This window comes from Lepidochelys kempii, chromosome 1 (assembly GCF_965140285.1).
Source record: "Lepidochelys kempii isolate rLepKem1 chromosome 1, rLepKem1.hap1, whole genome shotgun sequence".
Lineage (NCBI taxonomy): Eukaryota > Metazoa > Chordata > Testudines > Cheloniidae > Lepidochelys > Lepidochelys kempii.
In genome coordinates this window covers 269203385-269229447 of record NC_136380.1, presented here as the reverse complement: position 1 = coordinate 269229447, position 26063 = coordinate 269203385, and the positions used below count along the sequence as shown (strand labels likewise).

Below are 26063 nucleotides of genomic sequence, written 5' to 3'. Positions count from 1 at the left end.
CAATAAAAATCTAAGAACAAAATCATCAATATTGTCTGTTGAAGTTATAAAAAATAAAATTAAAATTCTGCCAAGCCTATTTATAACATAGGTGTGCGCCTCACACGGCAATGCAATATGTGGAAAATCTTCTACAATGAGAGTCACCACAAATGTATTTCCATGCTCTCCTTTTTCACAGTAATTCCACTCTTCGTGGTATTTGTGATCTCTGTTGTGAATATTGCTATTGCTCATTGATAGCCCCATGCACTACTGACCACAGATGGAGCAATATCTTTTAGTCAACCTCAGAACGTAAACACATTCAGAAGTTGTACACTCTCCAGCTGGTTGGACAGCATGAAGAGGGCGGCGGGGGGAAGAGGGATGTTTCTTGCAGAGATTTCCACGGGGGCGGGATTGGAGAGGAGGGGAAAATCACACTTTGAAATTTTTCCATTTTCTGTGGCAATTTTCCAAACAAAAACAACATACCTTTCTCCAACATCTCTCAGTTTGGAAAAGTATCAGAATCATATTCCCCCCAAGATAAACAAACACACACACGCACCACACAAAAAAACTTCCAAATATTTTCAGAAAATAAGGTTTTGTAGAAGTTTTCTGACCAGCTCTAGTACAAGTTTTTCAAATAGTTAATTGATGTTTGGGAAGAACGCAAAAATTTTAGGCGAGAAAGACAAGAGAAGAAAGCACAATTACGTTGGTTTTACTGGTGGCATGCCAGGGGTGTGCATCCATGCATTCCAGTCAACTTTGTTGAGAACATCCACCTACAAACAACAGATCTTTATTCAGTTTACCATCTATGCGTTTTTTTCTCTAAAGAGTTTGCAATTTGAAATTTAGTTTAAATCTTTAGCTCAAGCTGGTCTTACAAACCAAAACTGAAGTGCTGATTCCTATGTAGTTTACTTCTGAATAACTATTTTGAACACATGCACTGTAACCCAAACCCATGTTTGTAAGATTTTATGCTACATCTTTACATATTCTCTACATAGGAATGAGGGTGAAGAGGCATAAGCGCCATCTCTTTTTAAAAAGGCAGTAATACTTTATTTATCAGCCTATTTTACTCTGACCATATGGGGTATCTTCAGGTTCCTGAGCTATGCCACAAGTAGAATACATTCTGCCAGTTTCACACAATTGTAGGATCTCAAATAGCCTGAAGCACCATCCAACCTTATCCTTGAAGTAGGAATACAAGAGCTTCTTCCAATCTTCAGTCACAGCACTCTTATAGGCAAACTGCTGAATATAAGCCTTCAAGAAGCCAATGAAGACATCTAAGTTAAAAAAGTATCAATTAATAAAGCCAATGTTTCAAAGTAAAATAAAAATCCTATTTAAAATAGAACTATTAATGCTCACCTGGTCCTCCAAGAAGCTGTTCAAGATGGAAAAGCAAAGCAAAGCCTTTCTCGTATGGAACAGTAGAATATGCAACATCAGGATCTACTTCATTCAAATTAGGGATCAGGTTAGTGAAAGGGTTTGTGTCTCCAAGAGTATTTATCTGTAACAACATTATACACAAATAATCACCCAGAAAGGCTCCACAATTCGCACAGATTTGCAGCCATCTTATACAGCCATCTTCCATCCCAGACTAAGATTACCATGCTTTGGTGCACATGGCTCTAGCTCATCCCCCTTGCTGAAGTTCCCGAATTAGTACACATTACAAGCCCAACTTTTCATCTTAGGGCTGGTCTATACTACAAAGGCTTTGCCAGTATAGCTATACTGGCAAAGCCCACTAGTGAAGACTTCGCTTATACCAGTTTAAAAAGAGAGTCCTTTTGCCAATACAGCTAAACCACCTCCCTGAACATCAGATGCTAAACTGGCTGCATCCACTTGAAAGATTTTGCCTGCATAGCTGTGTTAGTTGGGGGTGAGATATTATCATTCTTAACTGACATAGCTATGCTGGCCTTGTGATCATGCTCCCATGTTTAGTTTGTTCCCATTTGTGCCATTGTTCCCATTAAAGGATGGGTAGCCATGGCAACAGCTTCTTTCCTCCTACAGAAATCATAGACTGTTTATTTAGTCCTTCAAAAAAAACTAAAAAACAAAAACACAAAAAAACAACAACAGAAGTTACCACTGACAGGATGAACAACAAAACTATTAATCCTAAAGGGGTGAGGCATTTCTCTTGGGAGGCACTGGAGGAAGGAGAAAAATAGACAATTTTTAAGAAGTTAAGCCAGAGACAGTGTCTTTGAAAAGGCAACTACCACAACCGCTTAAATTCTCCTCCTAGAGGCAGAAACTAAGTATCAGGATCCCTGATCTTCAGCACTCAGTTTGGTGCAATGTGGAATACCCGGGCTTTGTTGTGTATTTCAGTTCTCTCTCAGACATTTCAATTGCTTGTATCACACTCCAGAACGTCTGAAGTTTGAGAAGGGTGGCCTTGGCTATGGCTATCACAAAAAGGCAACTTTTAGCTGCTCACTAGTAAGCTACTTGTTTTAAAGGGTTTTTAAAGGCTTATACTTTAAATTGCTAATTGCTTTAAAAGCTTATACTATTGCAGTATTTCCTGTACATTAAGGTTTCACTATTATTCACTAGCTGTTGCAATATTCAGGAGTAGTTTGGGATGAAATTCAGCCTTTCAGAAGATCCTGTAATCTTTAAAAGATCCTTGAGACTTAAGGTCTTTTTGAAAATGTTACCATCATCCGTAATCTAGCAGTGTCATGTTTACATTGAACAATAACTTCTTGTTCATAAACAAACCTGAGAGAACACTGGTACTCCGCTACCAACACGAAGATTTTCAGGAGCATTACTATTATCGTTTTCTGTTGCGTATTTCAGGGAAACGTTACGACAACTTAATTTTGATGAGTTAAGTTTAAACATACACATACAATAAACTTCTACCAAAACTAGTTTACCGTATTTTGCAACTCTCTCCAACCTCCCAAAGCTTGGAAGTGCCTGAACTGTTCACCAAACAGCCGTCCACCAATTCTACGTTCCAAGTAAACGGTGTGTCCCTCATTTAGCCTAGAGAATTATCAAGAACATTAATTCATGTGAGATGGCAAAACATTTCCTCAGAACTTTTATATGGTAGATAAGAGCCAATTTTTCGTAATGCACTCAGTATTACACCTACCAAAAATGCTCCCATGTTTTGTTTGTCACCAAGTTTCCTGTCCAGCTATGAGAGATTTCATGAGCAATAACCTAAAAAACAAAAACAAAAAAAAAAGCCACCCATCCCATGTCAGAAGTAGATTTCATTAGATTATCCCAGAGAATACACTGTCAAAGCCAACTGGTGGAGAGAGGGGCAGCAGCAGGAATCACAATGGGCTAACAATTATATATACAAAGCAGATTGCCATTTATTGTAAGTAAGCCTCTAGATATCAGATTCACTCAGGTGTTACAATGTCCCACACCACACACCCCTTGAAAAAGTAGTTTTCAAATTGTGGTCTGTGAACAGAGTCTTCCCTGGTTAGCAGCGCTGATCTGTTTGGCGCTGTGACGGCTGTTCTTGTTTTAAACTGCTAAGTCACATTAAAAGAAAGATTATTTAAGGTGTTTTAGTGCTTTCCTGATATTGCTTTTTCAGGTATGCAACTGTTGTAGTGCAGGGATGTTATTTCATTACAAATGGGAGGAGATATGATTCATGTAATCATGAATAGGGTGCTGAATCATACGAGATACTAAAAATGTGGTCCACATTGAAAATTTTAGAACTCCTGTTGGAAGGCATTACAATACTTACGTTCATTTAAGGGACTATATTCCTCTACTGGAAAGATTTAATAATTAGATGAATTGACATCCAGACTCCTCTCTCCAGACAAACATTAAAATATAACTAGGACAAGCACTGAAGTACAATTTCCAATTAAAAAATTATGCACAACTTACTGCAACCAGTTTTAGTGGCTCGATACCAGAGAAACAGGTGACCAATAAATACCATTAGCATAAGAGCCTGAAGAATCCCACCTTTTTCTCCAGAAACAATTGTTACATTTAACATGGCTTTGCCAGCGGCTAGGCTATTCCTAACTCCAATATGTGGGATTTATTTAGAACTAAAAACTGCTCCCCTTTAACATTCTTGTGATTAGTTATCTGTAGCCCTCAGTTCTTACATTGGGTCAGAGACAGAAGCTTTCAACTTTGCTGCCTCATATCTGATTAAACTATATCAATAGCAACATACATGCTAGTATGGCCCAGAAGGAAGACCAACTGAGAACAGTGGCTGGGAGTTCAGTATAGTAGTAATGTAGATTTCTCATAAGATGTAGTGTTATTATGGCTGTGAACTTTCAAAGGCTTTAAATGGCTGAGCTGTAGATTTTATGCAGGAGTTCTCAGCATATATTTTTTCTCAGAGTGCAGCCACCAACTCTTGCTGGTGGCCACTCTCACACTTTCTGAAAATACTTAATTAGTTTTAGGAAAAACACATATGCACATCCAAATCATTATAATTTATTTATAAGTCTGTTGTGAAACGTGATATTAACGAACATACAAGTATCACGTTTCACAGCAGACTTGCTCAGCTCTGCCAAGCCTGGGGACAAATTAAGCCCCGGATGGAAGGCTGGGAGACACACTGGGGAGGTTGGAGAGGGGCTAGAGCCTGAAGCTTCACGATCAGAGCACAAAGCCCCATGGCCAGAGCCTGCTGCCCCTGCCACTCCAGGTCTGAAGGCCAAAGCCTGAGCCCCACCATCCCTGGGAAGGTGGGGAACTCACCAGCTGCCTGCTCCTCCAGCGTTGTGCCCCAGGTGTCTCCAGAAAGGAGCAAGGCCTAACCCCTGCTGGTGGCCCCAGCAAGCAAGAACAAGGTGGTGCATCCAGGAGCAACAGGAAATGGGAGGGGTCACTATTTTGAGCACACACGCACACAGTCCAGGAGGCTATGGCCGCAAGAAAAGCCCCTGGTGGCTACATTTGAGAAACACTGTTTTAAAGGGTCATTTGTCAATATCGTTAAATGGGAAGAAGGAGATTCCTTCTATAAAGATAGTATTGTTCTGCAAAAATGATAGGGACAAGATTTCCCTGAACCTGAAATTTTTGCAATACAACTTGGTATTAAACGGACCTGCTATGTATTTTTCCATTTTGTAACTAGTTAACAGAAAATAAGTAGGATGTCTAAATGAAGACTTAAGATTTAGAAATTTCTCACATTTTCACTGCTATGAACGATTTAAGATTTAACTTAAAGTTATACGGTATTTGGTTTGAAGACCTGAATAAAGTTTATACTTACATTTGACAGTGATCTGTCACCTGCCTAGAATAGACAAAAATCAAATTACCTTGTTGGCTCAAGTTAAACTCAAAATTCATGCACTATACACATCTGTTTCATGCAAGTTCTATGGCTCTGATAGTCTAAGGATCATTTTATCGTTCTTTAAGGAACATAAGTCCAGAGTTCTATGCACACACCTGGATAGATTTTAGAATAGGTTCTGATGGAAAGCTGAAGAATAAAGTGCATAAGTTTCACACTTACCAATAAAGTAGGTGTCACAAAAGTAAGGCAGGGGTTCTCCATACCTCCATAAGGAAAAGAGGGAGGCAAGACTAGCAAGTCATACTGTCCCCACACATAAGGCCCTGCCAGATCTTCTGCTGTTTTCAACATGGCTTCAGTCTGAAACAAAAGTTAACATTGATTTTTAATGAGATTTGTAATTACAATTAGTAAGTACAGGTTATCAGTATGATCCTAATGATCCACACGCAAATCTCTCAGACATCTTAAGTTCCACATGCAGACCAATGGCAAGATTGTGACTTGTCATTTGTGTAGCGAGATCAGCAGTTATTTGATGTTCCTTTAGAAAAACAGAACACTCTTTGGTGGAAGGGAGGAGAGGGGAAAAAATTAAAATGAGAGCAATTGTAGTATTGGCTGTTTATTTTTAATACTATGTAAAGTGAGTGAATAGTGAGCAAACTCTTTGTAACTAACCTCCGCAAATTCATATGCAGATTTATCAACCAGCTCCTTCTCAGCCCACACCAGCGTCCTGGGGCCAATCTGTCTGTAGAAGTACAGATTTCAGTTAGATACTTAACTTGAATTGATGTTCTATGGGAAGCCAGAGCATAGTGCATGATGGGTTTAAATATACTCACAGTAGCCCATATTACTGAGGAGAGGTTCTGGAGAAACCTCCGCCACCCTCGTTTCACTGCTATGTTTGAAGGGGGATTGGAGAGGAGAGAAGGAATGACTAATTTAATTTTAGACACACGTCTTTGCTTCTAGACTTAATGTTCTAGTCCTCCACAGGAGGACAGGTAGAGGAGAGGTGCAAGTGCAGTTTAAAAAAAAATCCACAGGAAATAATGTTTTTTGGATTGACTATCTAGATGGGGGATAAACTGAAGTTCGTGCTTTTACAGTGTTAATACAGCACCAGCTCCACCACCGTTCTGAGCCTGATTAACATACCTTTGTGCAAATGAGTGATGGGGTTGACGCTAGTATATTAGGACTTATGGAGGAGACAAAGGCTCATCTAGTGAGTGATTAGTTTCTAGATTATTCTCGGGACTAAAAGGTTGGGAAGAGAGGAACAAAGACTCAGTGGCTAGATTCTATTCCATTTCTTACCCTTACAGTGAGAGAGCAGGCTCAGTAGCATTCTCTTTCTTGTGTTGTGGCTAGATACTCCTTGAGATGAGAATAATAAATGAAGACTTATGGACTAGCTAATACGCTCAGCAGTGTTCCAGGTTGGGGGAGTACATACTTGAATGTTATATGAAGGAGCATCTTAACACTCTTCCACCGACCAAGAGTTTTCAAATTAGGATCAGGAGTCCAACTAACGTCAAGACTCTCTCAAACTTTCTGTAATTGATAAAATTTAGCCAATGTGTACCATACACACTTACCTGCTTTCCAAAGCCCCAACCACGAATGCAATCAAGTAGCAGGGTATTGGAACCTAATGGAAGATATTAAAATTATCTATTTAAAATCCTAGTTGTAATATCAGAACTATCACCCACCAAGTTAATCAAAGAAAAAAGTTATATAAGCATAGTTGTAAATTCTTATTCTTCAAAACCTTCTGCCTTGCATTAGCCCATGGACCTTGTTTTTCTTCTGCCTGATGTGGGGTAACAGATTTATCAGCCAGTGATAGTAACAAGAAGGGTTTCTTCAGGTATGTCAGCAACAAGAAGAAAGCCAAGGAAAATGTGGGCCCCTTACTGAATGAGGGGAGGCAACCTAGTGACAGAGAATGTGGAAAAAGCTAATTTACTCAATGCTTTTTTTGCCTCTGTCTTCACGAACAAGGTAGCAGCAGTTCTGCAGAAAAGGACCTAGGGGTTACAGTGGATGAGAAGCTGGATATGAGTCAGCAGTGTGCCCTTGTTGCCAAGAAGGCCAATGGCATTTTGGGATGTATAAGTAGGGGCATAGTGAGCAGATCGAGGGACGTGATCGTCCCCCTCTATTCGACATTGGTGAGGCCTCACCTAAAGTACTGTGTCCAGTTTTGGGCCCCACACCACAAGAAGAATGTGGAAAAATTGGAAAACGTCCAGCGGAGGGCAACAAAAATGATTAGGAGGCTGGAGCACAGGACTTATGAGGAGAGGCTGACGAAACTGGGATTGTTTAGTCTGCAGAAAAGAAGAATGAGGGGGGATTTGATAGCTGCTTTCAACTATCTGAAGGGGGGTTCCAAAGAGGATGGATCTAGACTGTTCTCAGTGGTAGCTGATGACAGAACAAGGAGTAATGGTCTCAAGTTGCAGTGGGGGAGGTTTAAGTTGGATATTAGGAAAAACTTGTTCACCAGGAGGGTGGTGAAGCACCAGAATGGGTTACCTAGGGAGGTGGTGGATTCTCCTTCCTTAATGGTTTTCAAGGTCAGGCTTGACAAAGCCCTGGCTGGGATGATTTAGTTGGGGACTGGTCCTGCTTTAAGCAGGGGGTTGGACTAGATGACCTCCTGAGGTCCCTTCCAACCCTGATATTCTATGATTCTATTGTTAAGGAACCAACTGGCAGTTATAGATAAACTATGTAATCAAAATAGTTTTGATGTGTAGGTTCTGTTTCTGTCAGTATCCTGTTAAGTGCTTTCTCTGTCTCTGAAACAATGTTTGTCTCTGGAAGAACAAGAAGTGATAAGATCTGGCTTTAAGATTAAACTCAATAAGTTTATGGAGGAGATGGTATGATGGGATAACATGGTTTTGGTAATTAAATATTCATGGTAAATAGGCCCAATGGCCTGTGATGGGATATTAGATGGGGTGGGATCTGAGTTTCCCAGGAAAGAATTTTCTGTAGTATCTGGCTGGTGAATCTTGCCCATATGCTCAGGGTTTAGCTGATCGCCATATTTGGGGTCGGGAAGGAATTTTCCTCCAGGGCAGATTGGAAGAGGCCCTGGAGGTTTTTTGCCTTCCTCTGTAGCATGGGGCATGGGTCACTTGCTGGAGGATTCTCTGCTCCTTGAAGTCTTTAAATTATGATTTGAGGACTTCAATAGCTCAGATATAGGTGAGAGGTTTTTCGCAGGAGTGGGTGGGTGAAATTCTGTGGCCTGCGTTGTGCAGGAGGTCAGACTAGATGATCATAATGGTCCCTTCTGACCTTAGTATCTAGTATCTATGAAAAAGGTATAACTGGTCACTGCAATCCCACACTTTTGAAGCTGTTTATCAGTCTTCCCACTACCGTGAATAAACCCCTTCAGTATTGTCTGTGCCTGCCTGATTCTATGGGAAAAGAATCTCCTTGCTTCGCAGTATACAAAAGCCACCCTGGGAACCTTTGATGTGCGTTACAAAAGTGTCACATCTTTCCTCCTGGCTTTCTATAAATACCCTGGTTCCATTTGCTTTTGTGGGCCATCGAGGGATCCTGTTAGGACAAGAGACAATTGTGCCCCAAACTCAAAAGAGAATGATTGGTTTGTGACAGACCTACTTGTAGACTTCTTAATCTTCAACCCCAGCCCAAAGAAGTAGATCAAGAGCGTGTTGCCAGTTATTGGCTGCGTGTGTGCGTGTTTTTTCTGTGTGCTGCGCCAGTTGTGCGCAGATAGCTGGCCCAGCAGAGCTCGATCGAACTGCCCAAAAAGACCGCAGACTTGGTTCCATAGCAAAGGCTCTCAGCCAGGTTTATTGTCAAACCACGGTCCTAGATTCCCAGATCGAAGTCTACAGTTACACTACCACATGTATGCCTGTTGCACTGGACTCAGCTCAATGAATGGTGGGACTTTCCATTCCCCCTTTGGCTGGACAAAGACAACTCCTCTACAACCCCTCTTTTATAAACTGGAAAAAAAGTTTATACACAAACAAGTTACTAATTGCCCCTCTGACCTGGTTAGTTACCACCCTTTATCTTGTACATGCTGGTTTGATCAAAACATTTCTATCCATCACCCTGGCATCCTGACCTTATCTTTAGGAGAGATCAGTGTGTCCTATATTATCTTCGGGGAGCGTGCTTATATCATACCTGGCATCGGGGTGTTGAAAGCAATAGTATTGCAATTAAGCATCTCAATCCCAGTTTAACAAAACACCATTTCTTTCTGCCTTGACTTCCCTCCTTTGGTCAGTACCACAGGCAACTAAGGAATCCTAACCCTCACGACCACTCTCTTGCACAGTACTCCTGGGGAAATTCTGCACCACTGTGCATACATGTCACCTGCAGACTTTTTCCTCCTCCTCAGAAAATAAATTCTGCCAGCAAATCACTGCAATTACATCTTTCACCCATCAGGGGCTGCTGTGGTTCCAGGAGAGGGTGCAGGGCCGGAGCAGCCGGGTACAGAGAGGGAGAGGCTGCTTTCTCACAGCACCCTGTCTGGGAGCGAGACAGACACAGGATCTGGAGAGGACAGACTTGGGTAGGGGCACAGGAGCTAGTGGGGTGACAGCACTGAGCCAGTGCCACATGGGGGGGGAGGGGGTGCAAGGACACATGGGGATGGGGTAAGGGGTGGTTGAGGGAGGGTGCAGGGAGGACGGAGGGTGTAGGGACACACTGGGACAGGGGCCTAACTGAATGTGAGATGTGCCTAACTGAATGGGAGAGGTTAGGGGGTCAGCAGTTTCTGAATCTGTTTTGTCGTCTGTGTTGTTACAGACAAATTTACTGACAAGTATTTTGAAATAAATTACCAAAATAAATTGAAACTGGAATGATTATATTGTGTCAATTTGACAAAATATACAGAATTTTAAAATATTATGTGCAGAACTATTAAGGCACAATTTCCCTAGGAGTATATAAAAACCTCAGGCTTCCACAGTTCAGGGTATGGCAGTGTGGTCATTTTGAAAACTACACTGCAGTAGCTGCGAAGATGGGACAGTTGCTGAAACAAGAGTATCTCAAAAAAAAAAAAAAAAGGGTTGCAAAAGACACCAGCACAAATCCCCCACCATACCATGGGGCTCTTATCCTCATAGGAAGGGTCAACATTCTCCTTCCAGATTCCAATATGAAAACTCTTCCAGCCTCCCCTTTCTTCCTGTAGGTCTTCTCCAGGATGCTCCTCCTTCCCAAACTAGCCACTCCAAAAAGATGCAAACACCTTCCCTCAGTTTTTCAAGCCTAAATCCCCTGCCTCTTCCACATTCATACCTAAGAATACTGTCTCTGAAACGGAATATGCACTATTCAATATTGACAAATACCAAATTTACTATAATTTCTTGCAAAGTCTGATTGCACATTCGCATTAATTCATGTTAGTGACATGCTAGGATACTTTACTGTTGTAACAATTCATTTTTAAGTGTCACTGTTTCATGGGAACATAGCAGTTTGAAGTTATACCAGATACACCAGGGAGCCTCAGAGAGGGGTTTTGTTCAGTGTATGGTATCTTGTACATTGAGCAACACTAGAGAGATTAGTCTACACACGGGCTTCATAAACCACCACATAGGCAGGAAGGGGATTTAAGAATATAGAAGACAACCACAGAAACAAAGTTAATTTCCGTATTTGGGATCAAAATGAACTGCTGTAATTCTTGTTCCTCTTCTTGTGAAAAACCTCCCATGTTGTGATTATATCCTTCATTTGTTATCAAACTAAATTATAATTGTCATTAAATAAATAATTTGTGATCATATGGTTACCTATTGAAAGGATCACATCACCACATGATTTTGGGGTGGGTGTTTTACATGTTTACTGCAAAGGACTCAAGAACAGATGCTCAAATTCATTTATTTGTGTTCTAACAGGTCTTTAAACTGCAGGTTGGTATGTCACCAATGGTTTAAAGTTTCAGATCTCAGTGGATAACAGAACATGAACTTTCTTAAAAAAGAAAAAAAGGTGCAATGAAGACCAACCTCTTACCCTCATGGCCAAGGAAGTAAATGCTAGGGAAAATATTTAGACAAGTTTGGCAAGCCTACTTCTTAGGGCCAATGATCAGACTAGAATTTGTTTTATGGAATCTGTTGCTTTTTAAAAACAAAAAACAAAAAAACAAATCTCATCTTGTTCACATGTGCAGTAAAGTTTCCATGAGCCTAAAGAGGACAAATTACAGCGCACACACAAATCTGTACTAGCGTAGGTTTCATGCACACAATACTTTAAATTAATACAAAACTGTGCCTGGCTTCATAGAGTTTCCTAGTTTTGATTTACAAAGGGTCTTACATTTTGACTGAAACGATATATCTTCCTATTGCAGTCTTCTGGGTCTGGCATCTCTCCATCACGATTGGCACTCATGAGAGCCACAAGTTCTTTAGGAACAGACACCTAAATAATGACAGAGGAAATATTGAATTATGAGGGAGTTTAAGTCAGCACAATTGAGATGATATCAGTCATCTTTGGACAGCATTAGCCACCCTCAAACATTATACCACATGCTCAAAACTGCTATAGCAAGTAGCATAACCTAAGTGTAGTGGGAGCTAATATTTTACATTTAGCTTCTCTCCCCCTTTGATCTCTGCCACAACTAGAATCTCACGTCAAGTAGAAATAGACAGTTTGGCCTCCCTCTGAAACCAGCAATGCTTTATCAGCCAGAAGTGTTGCTTTAGATGATGCATGTTTCTTTCTCCTTTTTAGATTCCCAACTCACTGTCTCAATGGATTCCCAGCTTTTACTATCTCAAAAAGGAGAAAAAGGGGGGGGAAAAAAACCACCACTACCAAGACCATTTTGTTCATATGTTGACTTAAAAAAAAAAAAAAAAAAAGGATTAATGAATTTAAGGGACAGTTAACTGAAAATTTAACCCTTCCATAAGATGAGTTAAGAGTAGTTTCAAATATCTCCTCCATGCCAAGTTTTGTGGTATTACAATCAGATTTTCCTGATTTGAATAATCTCCCGCCTGTTGCTGTGTGAAAATAAAAATATACATGAATAGAGGGAAATGACTGAATATACAGGGTAAGATTGAAAAACTGTACACAGAGTGCTGTCAAATGCACAAGTAAACAAGCTGAAATCAACAGAGGAAATTATTTTTATTTCAATTTTTCAGCTATGGTAATCTTAGGCATTATTTGTAAATAGATTTTTCACAATGTGACTTTAAGTTGACTCTATAGCTTTAAACATTCCCATATTTTGAAACATTTCCACACTTTTAGTTTAGAATTACTCAGCAATCAGTCTGTACCACAGGTCAAACCTTCCTTATTGCACAGGATTTGTAAGGCTGTGAAGACTTCATAATTGTGTTTATTTTAAAAAGTCCCTACTACCTCTTCATTCCTTTTAGAGAAAGTTTGACACTTTATAAGCATTCAATATTTTTTGGGACTGAATCTCTATTGCCATCACCCATCCAATATTTAGGGCCACAGTCATCATAAAAGATCAGTGGATTCTGCAGATGTGGCTTCCATAAACTGGTGAAAGGCCCAATGTGCTCGACCAGGCCACAGAACTGTTCCCACATTGTTCAGCTGTCTACCTAAATCAAGAGGCTTTTATGGAAAACCAAAGGGAAGTTTATCTATAAAGTCAACTAAGATTCAAGATGGAATGCTTTGTGTACAAATGCCAGATAAGTGCTCTTTCTGCAGGCAAAATTATTGCTTAGAAAAAGATTAGGAAGCCTGCATGGCCACGTTTATTCAGTAACCTTTCAGAATCTCCCCCAATGTCTCCCTCAGGTCCAGCTCCTAGGTGAGGGTCCCCCCCACGGGGCTCCACATGCTGCCCCTGCCCCGAGCACCGGCTCCGCACCCCCATTGGCTAGGAGCGGTGCCTGCGGGCGAGAGATGTGCAGAGCCGCTTGCATGCCTCCGCCTAGGAGCTAGACCTGCTGCTAGCAGCTTCTGGGGTGAAGTGTGGTCCGAGGACAGACAGGAAGCCTGCCTCTGTACCCCAGCTGCACTGTTGACCAGGAGCCACCGGAGATAAGCCTGTACCCCAATCCCCTTTCTGCACCCCACCCCAAAGCCCCTTTCTGCACCCCCAAACTCATCCCCAGCCCCACCCCAGAGCCTGCACCCCCAGCCCAGAACTCTGACCCCCTCCCACACCCCAACTCCCTGCTCCAGCCCAGAACCCCCTCCCCACACCCTGAACCCCTCATTCCCAGCCCCACCCCACAACCTTCACCCCTGCTCCTCAATCCTCTGCCCCAGCCCTGAGCCCCTCCCACACTCCAAACTCCTCATCCCCAGCTCCGTCAGGTCGCGGGCATCAACAATATTCTTCAACTGGGTTACCAGAAAAAAAAAGTTTGAAAACCACTGTCCTAGGGAGTAGGCAGGCTTATGAAAGGTTTCTGTGTATGAACAAAATATGTAGCTTGATCTCCATATTCAGAGTTCCCCAGATGGTTTGAGAGCAAAGAGCCCCTTTTCAACATCTCACATAAAATGAAATCTCTGTGGCTGCAGCATCCTCACCTTCCCCAACTCCCAATCCAACTTCAAGTAAAATGACTGCTGTTTTGTGGTCTTTGAAAACCTGTGCTCCCACTGCAGCCTCAACAGATTACTCTGCACACCAACAAGGGCCTCCACTGATCTGAACAACATGGTCTACTTTTCATATGAGGGGGATTCAGCACAGCACTGCTTGTGCCCCAGGAGGGACATCCCTTCCCCTTACAAGTTAGAGAAATGCCACCAGGTAGACAGGCAGTTCTGAGTTATAGTAAGGTAAATCCCCATTCGGTGGTTTCATAATAGGCCATATTCTGCAGTCTGTATATGAAATCCCCCAAAGCAATCTCTGCCTGCCAATATACCTACAGACTGAATTCTCACACTATTTCCACATCCCTTACTAGAGGCTGCCCATCAGGTGATAAAAGTGTAAAGCTTTTAATTGACTAACTATTTTAATTGCAGGGTAGAGTGAAAATTTACATAAGCAAGTTGCTATCTGGCAGTGAAATCTGAATGCTCTAATAAATTTCCTGCAAGCAGTCTTGTTCACAGAAAAACCTGCCAGCTAGAAGAGGCTCTCTCATTCTAGTTGTGCTCTTCATTCAGATATGCATGATTTGTGTTCATCTACCTCTGCATAGTAGGTTAGTTTCACAGAAGGTGTGTCCTGGCAAGGAAGGATGGCTCTGCAGTGGATAGCCTGGAAAAAGACAAATTACAGATATTTCTTATATGCAGCTTTTGCAATACATTACAAAAACATATGGTGTACAGTGACAGAAGAATAGGAGCCAAACAGAAGGGCAATGTAATATCACCAGCAAAATTGTAACATTGTATATCAGACTGCTGTTAAAAGTTCCTTCCTCAAGGGCCAGTTCTGCTCCTTTCCCATACAGAAAAGGAAGCCTGTCTAGCAAATGTTTCTAGGTATAGGGCAACTTTCACTGCAACTGCAGAAGCATCAAGTAATATGGAAGGATATACTGGGAAAGGAGTATGTTTTGAACTACACATATGCTATTAATGCATCTTCAGCATTACAGAAAAAACTCTCAATGACAAAGAAGGGAAGCACAATTTCTCAGTTTTATAATTTAAGGCCAGAGGGAACCACCAGATCATCTAATCTGACCTGCAGCACTACCATGACCCAGGACCCACACAGTGAAGCCAATCACCAAAATTAGACCAAAGTATTACAGCCCACAGGAGACTAGACTATTTCATGCAACAGGCAGAGCATACAAGTAATCGAGGTGCACCAGTGCCCAATACCCCCAAAATAGCAAGAGAAATGATTAAATGAGATCTTCCAGATAATCCTGATAAGTGACCATACCAACATGCTGCAGAGGAACGTGAAAAAGCCCAAAATCACTGCCAATCTGATCCAGGGGAAAACTCCTTCCCAATCCCACATATAACAACCAGTTAGACCCTGAGCATGTGAGCAAGAACCAGTGCCACTTTAGAGCTAGTCTGAGATGTTTAAAAAATTGAAACATGGATCTTGAAGACTTAGTTGTTAAAGACATATGTACAGTAAAAAAGTACTTAGTTGTTAAAGACGTATAGTAAGGTAAATCCCCATTTGGTGGTTTCATAATAGGCCATATTCTGCAGTCTGTATATGAAATCCCCGCCTACCAATATACCTACAGATTGAATTCTCACGCTATTTCCACATCCCTTACTAGAGGCTGCCCATCAGGTGATAAAAGTGTAAAGCTTTTAATTGACTAGCTATTTTAATTGCAAAGGTTCAAAGCCAAAATAATACAAGTGTTGTAAACTGTTCCGGGGTGAACGGTTTTGTGCTATTTTAGTTTTATTATCCAAGGGCCAAATTCTGCCACGAGTTCTGCAGGATGGTTCTCAGATGTGTATCTTGAGATCATTATCCTGCTGTAAATGTGTGGTTCTACCATTCTAGCTTTCAGTTTAATCTGTTCCTCTGGACTATAGCTCTCTGTATAAGGAGGTTTGACCCCCCACCCCAAATTTTAAAGCACACTTCTTCCACTGTTTATGCTCTTCAGGGGTAGCTTGTTTAACTGTAATAGGAATCCATACTTCCTACTTTTTGATGGTCTATGCTAGTTTTCACAGCTAAAAACTTCCTAGAAGACAATGCTATAGGAAAAAAAGTTAACCGCCATCATGTACTGATTGTGAGAACTGAATAATGAAAATAGTTTGGAGATATGACAGTAAGTTTGCAATTATTAAGTTTTATAGCCTCAGCACTAATAAATGCCACCATTTGCATACTGTTTTATCCTTGGCCTTTGGCAATAACTAAAAATTGTGGACTGCTGTACTTTCACTTACTACTCTTTAGATAACGAACATCTAGGAACAAAGTACTTAGAGCCTATACTAAATAAACCTACAATTTGTGTCTTCCCCTCTGTTGCCCTTTTTTAAACTATGAAGGATTATTAAGGTATCTAGACAACATCTAATTTCAGAAAATCCTCCTAACCTGACATTGGCTGAAGAGAAATGGATGTCTCTTCCCCGAAGTCTGTTCTGGAGTAAGCCACTGGAGAGCTGAAGATTTTGGAGAGGTTTCAAAAGAACTTTCCACAATCACATCTTGTCCCCTGCACAAATTAAACAGGTAAGCATTTTCTGACATGCCCTGTGTGTCAGAGAGGTGAACTGTAAGGCAAAGTCTTCCAGAAGATATTGTACAACAGAGAGTTTCGTAACACTGTCTCAGCTGAAGTGAAGCTATGAAGTTGTGTACGGAAGCCACTTTTTGCTTGTGGCTAGGATACAAATGTACCAACAACTACCCATTAGGTTTCGAATGTTAATACCCTCCCAGGAGGGGTTCTCTTTCATCCTCTAATGAGAAATTTCTCCTCTCCCCAACCGAAAAGGAGCTAGAAATTGGATTTTCCTTCGAGAAGCCTCACAAAGGTTTCCACAACTGTTTAATGGCCTACCATCAAAAGCTACTTACCACTTCAGTATGGAAACACAGTAGTGAGCCAGGCAGAAGTTAATAAAGTCTGTTATGTATCATCACACATTCAAGTAGCATCTATCTTAAAAAAAGTGGGCTTTGTGCACTTCGGAATGAAAAATACCGCATTCCCGACTGGATTTAGACTGAATATCCTAAGTACTAAATATAAGCAAAAGAATGGTGGAAGAAGAAAGACTGGCATATGAACAATCCCATTTGATTAATGCCATTAAAGAAAAAATATGACATGCCCCAATTTTATTCAGAACTCATGATTCAACAGTTCATAATCAATGAAGGCAAAGAGCAGTGGATAACGCAAATGCTGATATACTAACAAGAGATCTAAGATACAAAGAACAATTTCTGCATGCTAGCTTTTAAAAATAAATAAATAAAAATCACTGCTGTTAGTGGTTATACTGAAGTACTTGATCATTACCCCATTTTATGAAAGTTCCTAGATTCACAAATGTGAATCTCTTTGAAATCAACCCTAATAATAAATTAAAATGAATGGTAGTTAAACTCAGAGAAGTTGAAGCAACTAGTCAAACATTTTAGATAGATCAGCCAAATAGTTTGCAGTATTATCAGAACAAATAGACTACTACTATTTAGTAACCCAAAAATTCATTTGAATCATTATATTGTAGACATGGTTATGACTAAGCAGGGTGGATAAAAATCAATAATTTAAAAAAAAAAACAAAAAAAAACCACAGATTTTATTTAAATTGGATTTTTTTGATAAAATGCTTTTTGAGGAAAAAGCCTATGTAAAGATAAATTTTAATTAAGATACATTATAGCTCAAAGATATCTCATCATGGAATAGAGATTATAAATTCCAATTCTATAATATGAGAAAATATAGTTATGTCATGTTTAAGAAAAGTTTTGTAAATGAGTTCCAATAGTCCATGGATTAGGGACCCAATCTTATGGGGCTCCTGTATAGATTATTTAAATTAATCTTTCTATCTACCCAACAGGACTCAGTGCTCAGTCTAGAAGATACCATCAGAGAGGCTAAGTTTTGCAGTTCTCAAACTGTAGCTTTGTGTCACCAGAGATAACATGCTGGTTAACAGCAAAAATGTTTTAAAATCAATAAAGAATATATCAAGGTGAGAAACAACAGACCTCAACCCTATTGTCCCTCTGCAAATTTGTGTACACAGTCAGTCAATCCCTTACTTCTCTCTAAAAGCACAAACTTTCAAAAAGTTCAATGAACAGAAGATTGGTGGGGGCGGAATAGATCTGGACAAGGAGAAGAAGTCTGGAGATAAATGTGATAAGGGAGGGACAGGCAGCAGAAACAACAGTGAAATTGTTTGAGCAGCATATTCCAGAATGCACTTTTATCTAGAAATCCATGATTAAAACCCAGTCTTCCTCATCAATTTGATTTAAATCAAATCCACCATGCAACTAAGTGCTTCTGCTTATAGCTATAGCTCATTCTTCCATATCACTGTTTTGTTATACCCCCATCACCCACACCCAAACCAGGTTGTATCTAAAACCAATTTCTCTCTATAGGTGCTGTAAAGTGCACAGCTGGGCTGGGACAGCTGCTTGTTTCTCTTAGAGTCTAGCCCAAAGCCACAGCTACCAGCTTTCCAAGAAGTATGAGCCAGAGGAGACTTTCTTCGAAGCTTATCAATAATGTTTATGTTTAGCCAAAGGAGTCACTGCTGTGCAACTCCTTTCTCTCCCATTTTACCCACAAAAATAAAGATGAGACCATTACTTCCACAATCTGCCCAGTACCCACTGGCTCAGGGAGTGAGAGGTGATTACTAAGGCTGTCAAAAAAATTAATTGCATGATGGATCGCACTATTAAACAATAATAGAATACCATTTATTTAAGTATTTTTGGATGTTTTCTACATTTTCAAATATATTGATTTCAATTACAACACAGAATACAAAGTGTACAGTGTTCACTTTATTTTTAATTACAAATATTTGCACTGTAAAAGACAAAAATAGTATTTAATTGACCTACTAAAAGTACTGTGGTGCAATCATGAAAGCTCAACTTACAAATATAGAATTATGTACAATAAAAACCTACCTTCAAAAATAAAACAATGTAAAAAACTTTAGAGCCTACAAGTCCATGTCCAGCCAATCGCTCAGACAAACAAGTTTGTTTACGTTTGCGGAAGATAATGCTGCCTGCTTCTTGTTTACAATGTCACTTGAAAGGGAGAACAGGCCTTTGCATGGCACTGTTGTAGCCAGCATCACAAGATATTTACATGCCAGATGCGCTGAAGATTCGTATGTCCCTTCATGCTTCAACCACTATTCCAGAGGACATGCATCCATGTTGATGATGGGTTCTGCTTGATAATGATCCAAAGCAGCACGGACAGACGCATGTTCATTTTCATCATCTGAGTCAGATGTCACCAGCAGAAGGCTAATTTCCTTTTTTGGTGGTTTGGGTTCTGTAGTTTCCTCATCAGAGTGTTGCTCTTTTAAGACTTCTGAAAGCATGCTCCATACCTGAGCCCTCTCAGATTTTGGAAGACATTTCAGATTCTAAAATTTTGGGTCGAGTGCTGTAGCTATCTTTAGAAATTTCACATTGGTATGGTCTTTGCATTTTGTTAAATTTTCAGTGAAATTCTTTTTAAAATGAACAACGTGTGCTGGGTCATCATTTGAGACTGCTATAACATGAAATATATGGCAGAATGTGGGTAAAACAGAGTAGGAGACATACAATTCTCCCCCAAGGAGTTCAGTCGCTAATTTAACTAACACATTATTTTCTTAACGAGTGTCATCAGCATGGATGCATGTTCTCTGGAACAATGGCCAAAGCATGAAGAGGCATATGAATCTTTAGCGCAACTGGCACGTAAATATCTTGGGACACCACCTAAAACAGTGCCATGCAAATGCCTGTTCTCACTTTCAGGTGACACTGTAAATAAGAAGTAGGTAGCATTATCTCCTGTAAAAAAAAAAAAAAAGAAAAAGAAAAGAAAAACAACCTTGTTTCTCTTACCGATTGGCTGAACAAGAAGTAGAACTGGGTGGACTTGTAGGCTCTATAAAGTTTTATATTGTTTTGTTTGAGTGCAGTTATGTAACAAAAAACCCTACATTTGTAAGTTGCATTTTCATGATAAAGAGATTGCACTACAGTATTTGCATGATGTGAATTGAAATATACTCTTTTGTTATCATTTTAACAGTGCAAATATTTGTAATAAAAATATAAAGTGAGCACTGTACACTTTGTATTCTGTGTTGTAATTGAAATCAATATATTTGAAAAAGAAAAACATCCAAAATTACTTAATACATTTAAACTGGTATTCTATTGCTTAACAGTGTGATTAATCACAATTTTTTTGAGTTAATCGTGAGAGTTAACTGCAATTAAATCAACAGCCCCTAGTGATTACCATGACCCAAACTTGTGTTTCCAGAAATAGTGGCCAGTTTTGATGACGTAAAACAGACAATTTCAGTAACCAGTCTAATTCAAACCAGGCAAGTCCAATATACAAAATACAGCTTTCAGCTTGGGTACATCACACAGCAAATATGGTAGGGTCTCAGTTGTTAAAGACATTGCAACAGTTGTTTGGCAGTGGCTTTTTCACTTAACATTTTAAAGAAGCTTTCTGAAAACTAATTCATTCTCAACTGAGCTGCCAAAACCTGAGGAGTTCAGATTCTTAGGGTTTTGCATTTGCACAGCTGTAATTGATGAGCTGAACTTGCATTCTTTGTATTCTCATATTCCCAACTGACTACAATGGCAACTTGAGGTTTGCCAGGAATGCAAGAAGAGGCCCCTATAAAGAGCAAAGAATACAAAGACTGCAACTCTATACACCACTTTAGGCATTAGTGATGTTGGCAGAAAATCTTGGGCAGTCCCCCTTCTTACCAAGCTTGCAGCAGAGACACATCAGGGCTAGAATTCAGGCCTTGATGAGTGAAAACACTTAGGGTTAGGGTTAACTATAAAAGAAACTCATCAGCACAATTCTGAACAAAAGCAAACTTGCACAAACCAGCCAGACTACAAATGTGATCACTTATGGGAAGTGCTAGACTGTTTGAAATACTTGGCACTTTTTCAGTAAATACTTTAGCATGCCACTTTTGTAGATAGACTATCCCTAGCAGGTCTGTACAAAGAGGAGGAGGACACAAACAAGTACGCATACCTTCTCAGTTCAAAAGGAAGAGTGATTTCCAATGGTGTCCCTTTGAAACTGTGTCTTTGTCCAAGAGCAAATTTTGTTTCCTGTCCATTAACTGCCACTTTAGATATTTGAAGGTCCTTTGTATCCAAAGCCTGTAACCAAACAAATGTTAGGTGCTGACTACACATAAGTCACATAAGTAACACATAAGTAACACTTTAAACTCATAAATAAAATATATCTTTCCAGGGCAGCTCGGTGTTCTTGAAAGTGTCTCTGCCTAATGAATTAGTTCAAATATCTAGTAACCATGTTAAATCTAGAGTGGAAAAGGATTTGTTGAAGTCAACAGCACAATTTCTTAGCTCTGCATTTAATGCTGTTCCTGTTTTTCCCCCCCACCCCGGAATGCATTAATTTAATTTCACCACATCTGTGACTGAGAGACTATGGATATGGCTAGACATTTCAGTGCAGACATACCCAGCGGAGGACCCATCAGTTCAGAGCAGAGCAGAATTACCTCCCATATCTTACATATAACCCTCCTCTTAATACACCCCAGAATATTGGCCTTTTTCTCAACTGCATCACATTGTTGACTCCTATTCAATGTGTGATCCACTATAAGCCCCCAGATCGTTTCTAGCAGTACTACCACCTAGCCAGTTAGTCCCCATTTTGTAGTTGGGCATTTGATTTTTTTCACCTTAAGAGCAGTACTTTGCACTTATCTTTACTGAATTTCATCCGGTTGATATCAGACCAAGATCAAGATGATCTTTGTCAAGATCATTTTGAATTCTAATCCTGTCCTTCTAAGTGCTTGCAACCCTTCCCACCTTGGTGTCATCTGCAAATTTTATAAGCATACTATCCACTTCTTTATCCAAATCAGTAATGAAAATATTGACTAGCATGAGACCCAGGACTGACTCCTGTGGAACCCCACTGGATACACCCTCCCACTTTGACAGTAATCCAGTGTTAACTACTCTTTAACTATGGTCTTTCACCAGTTGTGCACCCACCTTATAGTAGTTTTATCTAAGCCACATTTCTCTACTGTGCTTTTGAGAATATCATGTGGGACGGTGTCAAAAGCCTTACTAAAATCAAGATATAGCTCATCTATTGCTTCCCCCATCCACTAGGCCAGTAACCCTATCAAGAAAGAAAATTAGATTGGTTTGACGTGACATGTTTTTGACAAATCTATGCTGGCTATTTCTTATACCATTATTATCCTCTAGGTAACTTACAAATTGATGATTTAATAGTTTGTTCCAGTATCTGACCTATAATTCCCTGGGTCCTCTTTGTTCCCCTTTTTAAAGATAGGTTCTATATTTTCCCTTCTTCAGGCCTCTGAAATGTGACCAGTCCTCTAGAAGTTCTCAAATATCATTGCTAATGGTTCTTAGATGGCTTCTGCTTGTCTGTAAGTACCATAGGATTAATTTCATCAGGCCCTTTTGACTTGAATACATCAAGCCAGGGCTGTCCCTAGGAGGGTGCAGGGCCCGGGGCATAGGCACTGAGTTTCTATCTGCTGGGGGGCGGGGGAGGGGTGCTTCCCCTAGCTCTGCTCAGGTCCCGCCCTCACTCCATCCTTTGCCCCAAGGCCCCCACCCCGCCTCTTCTCCACCCAGTTCCACCCTCCCCCCCGAGTGTGCTGCACCCTCCTTCCTTCCTCCCAGGACCTCCAGACGCACTGAAACGGTAGGCACTGGGAGGAAAGGGAAGGCACTGATCGGCAAGGCAGGAGGCATGTGGGGGGGGGGAGATGTTGGTAGGGGGGCCCCATTTTGCCATAAGCTAGATTTAGAGCCATCCCTAGGTTATCTAAATAGTCTATAACCTGTTCTTTGCCTGTTTTGGCTTGCATTTCTTACCCTCCCCCCTTGTTAATATTAATAATGTTGAGTATTTGGTCACTATTAACCTCTTTAGGGAAGACTGAAAGAAAATAGGCATTAAACACCTCAGCCATATATTGAGGTCATCAGCTCACCTTCCATTCTAGGACCTACATTTTCCTTTATCTTGTTCTTAATGCACTCAAAGACAATGCCTGAAATAACGGTTGCCATCATATGCTAGTTAAGGGATGCTAACCTAGGAGTGTATGGCTTATACTGCATAAAATGTGCACCAACAATCAGGGTGGATTTGATTTAAAGTAAATCGAGTCTTCCTGACTAGTGATTTAAATCAATTTGATCACAGTGGATAAAAATCAATGATTTTAAAAAAAATTTAAATTTTAAAAATCCGATTTAAAAAAAAAAAATCAGATTTTTTGGATAAAATGCTTTTTTGAGGAAAAAGCCTATCTAAAGATAGTTTTAATTAAGATACCTTTGAGCTATAATGTATCTCATCATGGAATAGGGATTATAAATTCTAATTCTATAGTATGAGACAATATATTCATGTCATGTTTAAGAAAAATTTTGTAAATGAGTTTCAATAGTTCATGGATTAGGGACCCAATTTTATGGGGTTCCAGGAGCTTCTGTACAGATTATTTAGGTTAATCTTTCTATCTATCCAATGGGGCTCAGTCTAGAAGATACCATCAGAGATGCTTAGTTTTGCAGTTCTGAAACTGTGGATTTGTGTCTCCAGAGATAACATGCTTGTTAACAGCAAAAATGTAAATAAAAAAAATAGAAAAAGACTGCAACCCTATTGTCCCTCTGCAAATTTGTGTACACAGAGTCAATCCCTTACCTCTCTCTAAAAGTGCAAAATTTCAAGAAGTTCAAGGAACAGAAGATTGTTGGGGGTGGAATAGATCTGGACAAGGAAAAGAAGTCTGGAGATAAATGTGAGACGGGAGAGACAGGCAGCAGAAACAAAAGTTAAACTGTTTGAGCAGCATATTCCAGAAGTCTTGAGGTCTTTCTGAGTGTAGCCTTCATTGATTTGAGATCTACCATACCATTCACTCACAAGAAGAGAAAATCTAGAATGGCAGGAGACCACAAAAGAGACCCAGTTTGGGAGTATTTTAATGAAGTTCCTCTACCTGTGGGTAAGACCGGCATACGTACAAAATGCAAACAGTGCAACAAAGAAATCCAAGGCCTGATTGCCTGAACGAAACATCATCACGAGAAGTGTTCCTTCTCAGGAGGAAGCTGCATTGAAAATGATGAAAGGAACATGTCTGCACAGGCAGGTTTTTTTGGTTGGTCAACTTTTTTATTTCATATACTTCTTTCTTAAGGACTGCCTGTCTTCCTTCTGGACTACTCTTGAATTTCTCATGTTTGAGAAAAAAATATATAGTTGTTATTCTATGGTACTATTCCTAAATTGGGTCTCTTTTACGGAACTCATTTGCACAACTTTTCTTAATCATGACACGAATATATTGCCTCACACTACAGAATTAGAATGTATAATCCCTATTCCATAATGAGATACCTTTGAGCTATCACGTATCTGAATTAAAACTACCTTTAGACAGGCTTTTTCCTCACAAAGCCTTTTATCCAAAAAACCCGATTTAAACAAAAAACCCAAGAGCCGCATTTTTTTTATTTAAAAAAAAAAAAATCTGATTTTTATCCCCCCTGGTTCTCGCTGCACATTCACTCAGTCTCATCTCGGGATCGAGAGCCCTGCCCACCTGGCGGTGATTTCTCAGCCCGAGGCCAGCGTTATCCCCCCAGGGGCCCAGAGCACATCGGTCCCGGAGGCACCAGGCGCGGCGCTGACCCGGCGAGAGCGATCCCCGGGGGCGCCCAGGGAACGCGGGCCCCGCCCGGCGCCTCGAGGCGGCCCAGGCCGGACTGGAGACCGGGGCGCGGGGGGCAAAGCGCTGCCCGCAGAGGGGCCCCGCCGTGGGGGCGGGGGAGAGGGATGGACACGCGGCCCCTCTCGCCCCACAGGGCGCGGGCACTGCCCGGACTCCTCACCCTCCGCTCACCGCCCAGCCGGGGGGGTTAACCCCGGCCCCAGGCTCCCAGCCCCGCGCCGTCCATCGGGGGCGGGGGGGGGGGGGCAATGCCATTCCCACCCATTCCCGGGCAGCCCGCCCGGCGCCAGGCCCCCAGCCCCCAGGCCGGGCCGTTACCAGGCACCGCAGCCCGTCCCGCCCGGCCCGCACGGTGAGGGCCGCTGTGCCCCGCAGCGTCCGGCTGCCGAAGTCCACGCGGCAGCGCAGGTAGAGGTGCTGCGTGAGATGGTCGGCGGGGGAGGCGAAGGAGCTCGGATCCGACTCCGCCATGGCTCAGGCTCGAACTCGCTGTGGCAGCGCCGGCGGGTAGAGTCAGGGGCGGGGCCGCTCCCGGGGAGGGGCCGCGCGAGGCCCCCTGGGAAGGGTAGTTCCGCACTGCTGGAAAAGGGGCTGAGGAAGGGCCTTGGAGGACAATAATGCCCGTGGTGCTTTGCGAGAAGCCGCGCCCAACGCCTTCTGGGGAAATTTTGGTTGGCTACTAGGGATTACTTAAGAGCTCCGCCCACTAGGGGGTGAGTAGAAAAGGATTTAGGGGTTGAACACATGGCGGGTGTTATATAGCTCCTCGTTAGTATAGTGGTAAGTATCCCCGCCTGTCACGCGGGAGACCGGGGTTCGATTCCCCGACGGGGAGGTGTCATTTTTTTCCCCCGGTGGCCCATTAGCCAGTAAGGCCCCGATCCCCAGCTGTGCAGCGCACGGGCTGTGTCCTGCAAAGCTGCCCCCCGCCCTGTTGGCAGCGCGGGACGGTCGTCCCGCGCGCTGGCTCTGGCAGCGCCCTCGCCCATGAAACCAGAGGCAGCGAAGCAACCAGGATCGGATGCAGCGACTTGGCTGAGGCTGATGATCGCTGCTGCTAAGCGCAGCGCTCAGCCACCTAACCTGGCTTCTAGTTACTGGCTGGGCAGGGGTCCGGTGCTTGGCGCTGTACCTCGCCCAACAGCAGGGCTCCCTTCGCAGGTTCGCTGCCCTGTTCAGTTCCAAACCCAAGTCCCTGCTTCACATGCCC

General features: G+C 41.6%; 1 protein-coding gene and 1 non-coding gene across 2 annotated transcripts in view; one reads left to right on the top strand and one right to left on the bottom strand.

Moving 5' to 3' along the window:
* LTA4H (leukotriene A4 hydrolase) overlaps nucleotides 1-25367 on the bottom strand; it is a 30777-nt gene extending 5410 nt beyond the window's left edge. Inside the window, exons 1-14 of the mRNA XM_073327483.2 lie at nucleotides 25172-25367; nucleotides 21106-21236; nucleotides 16404-16524; nucleotides 14547-14615; nucleotides 11705-11809; nucleotides 6934-6986; nucleotides 6002-6074; nucleotides 5540-5680; nucleotides 5291-5314; nucleotides 3149-3219; nucleotides 2925-3036; nucleotides 1381-1525; nucleotides 1192-1295; nucleotides 706-776 (exon numbers count right to left, since the gene is read on the bottom strand). Of these exons, the coding sequence (XP_073183584.2) occupies nucleotides 706-776; nucleotides 1192-1295; nucleotides 1381-1525; nucleotides 2925-3036; nucleotides 3149-3219; nucleotides 5291-5314; nucleotides 5540-5680; nucleotides 6002-6074; nucleotides 6934-6986; nucleotides 11705-11809; nucleotides 14547-14615; nucleotides 16404-16524; nucleotides 21106-21236; nucleotides 25172-25324 (1373 nt within the window). The 5' untranslated portion in view covers nucleotides 25325-25367. The remainder of the gene's footprint in view (nucleotides 1-705; nucleotides 777-1191; nucleotides 1296-1380; nucleotides 1526-2924; nucleotides 3037-3148; nucleotides 3220-5290; nucleotides 5315-5539; nucleotides 5681-6001; nucleotides 6075-6933; nucleotides 6987-11704; nucleotides 11810-14546; nucleotides 14616-16403; nucleotides 16525-21105; nucleotides 21237-25171) is intronic.
* A 249-nt stretch (nucleotides 25368-25616) lies between these two features.
* Nucleotides 25617-25688, top strand: TRNAD-GUC (transfer RNA aspartic acid (anticodon GUC)). Its single transcript has one exon. It is a non-coding gene; the product is annotated as a tRNA-Asp (tRNA).
* The last annotated feature ends 375 nt before the right edge of the window (nucleotides 25689-26063 follow it).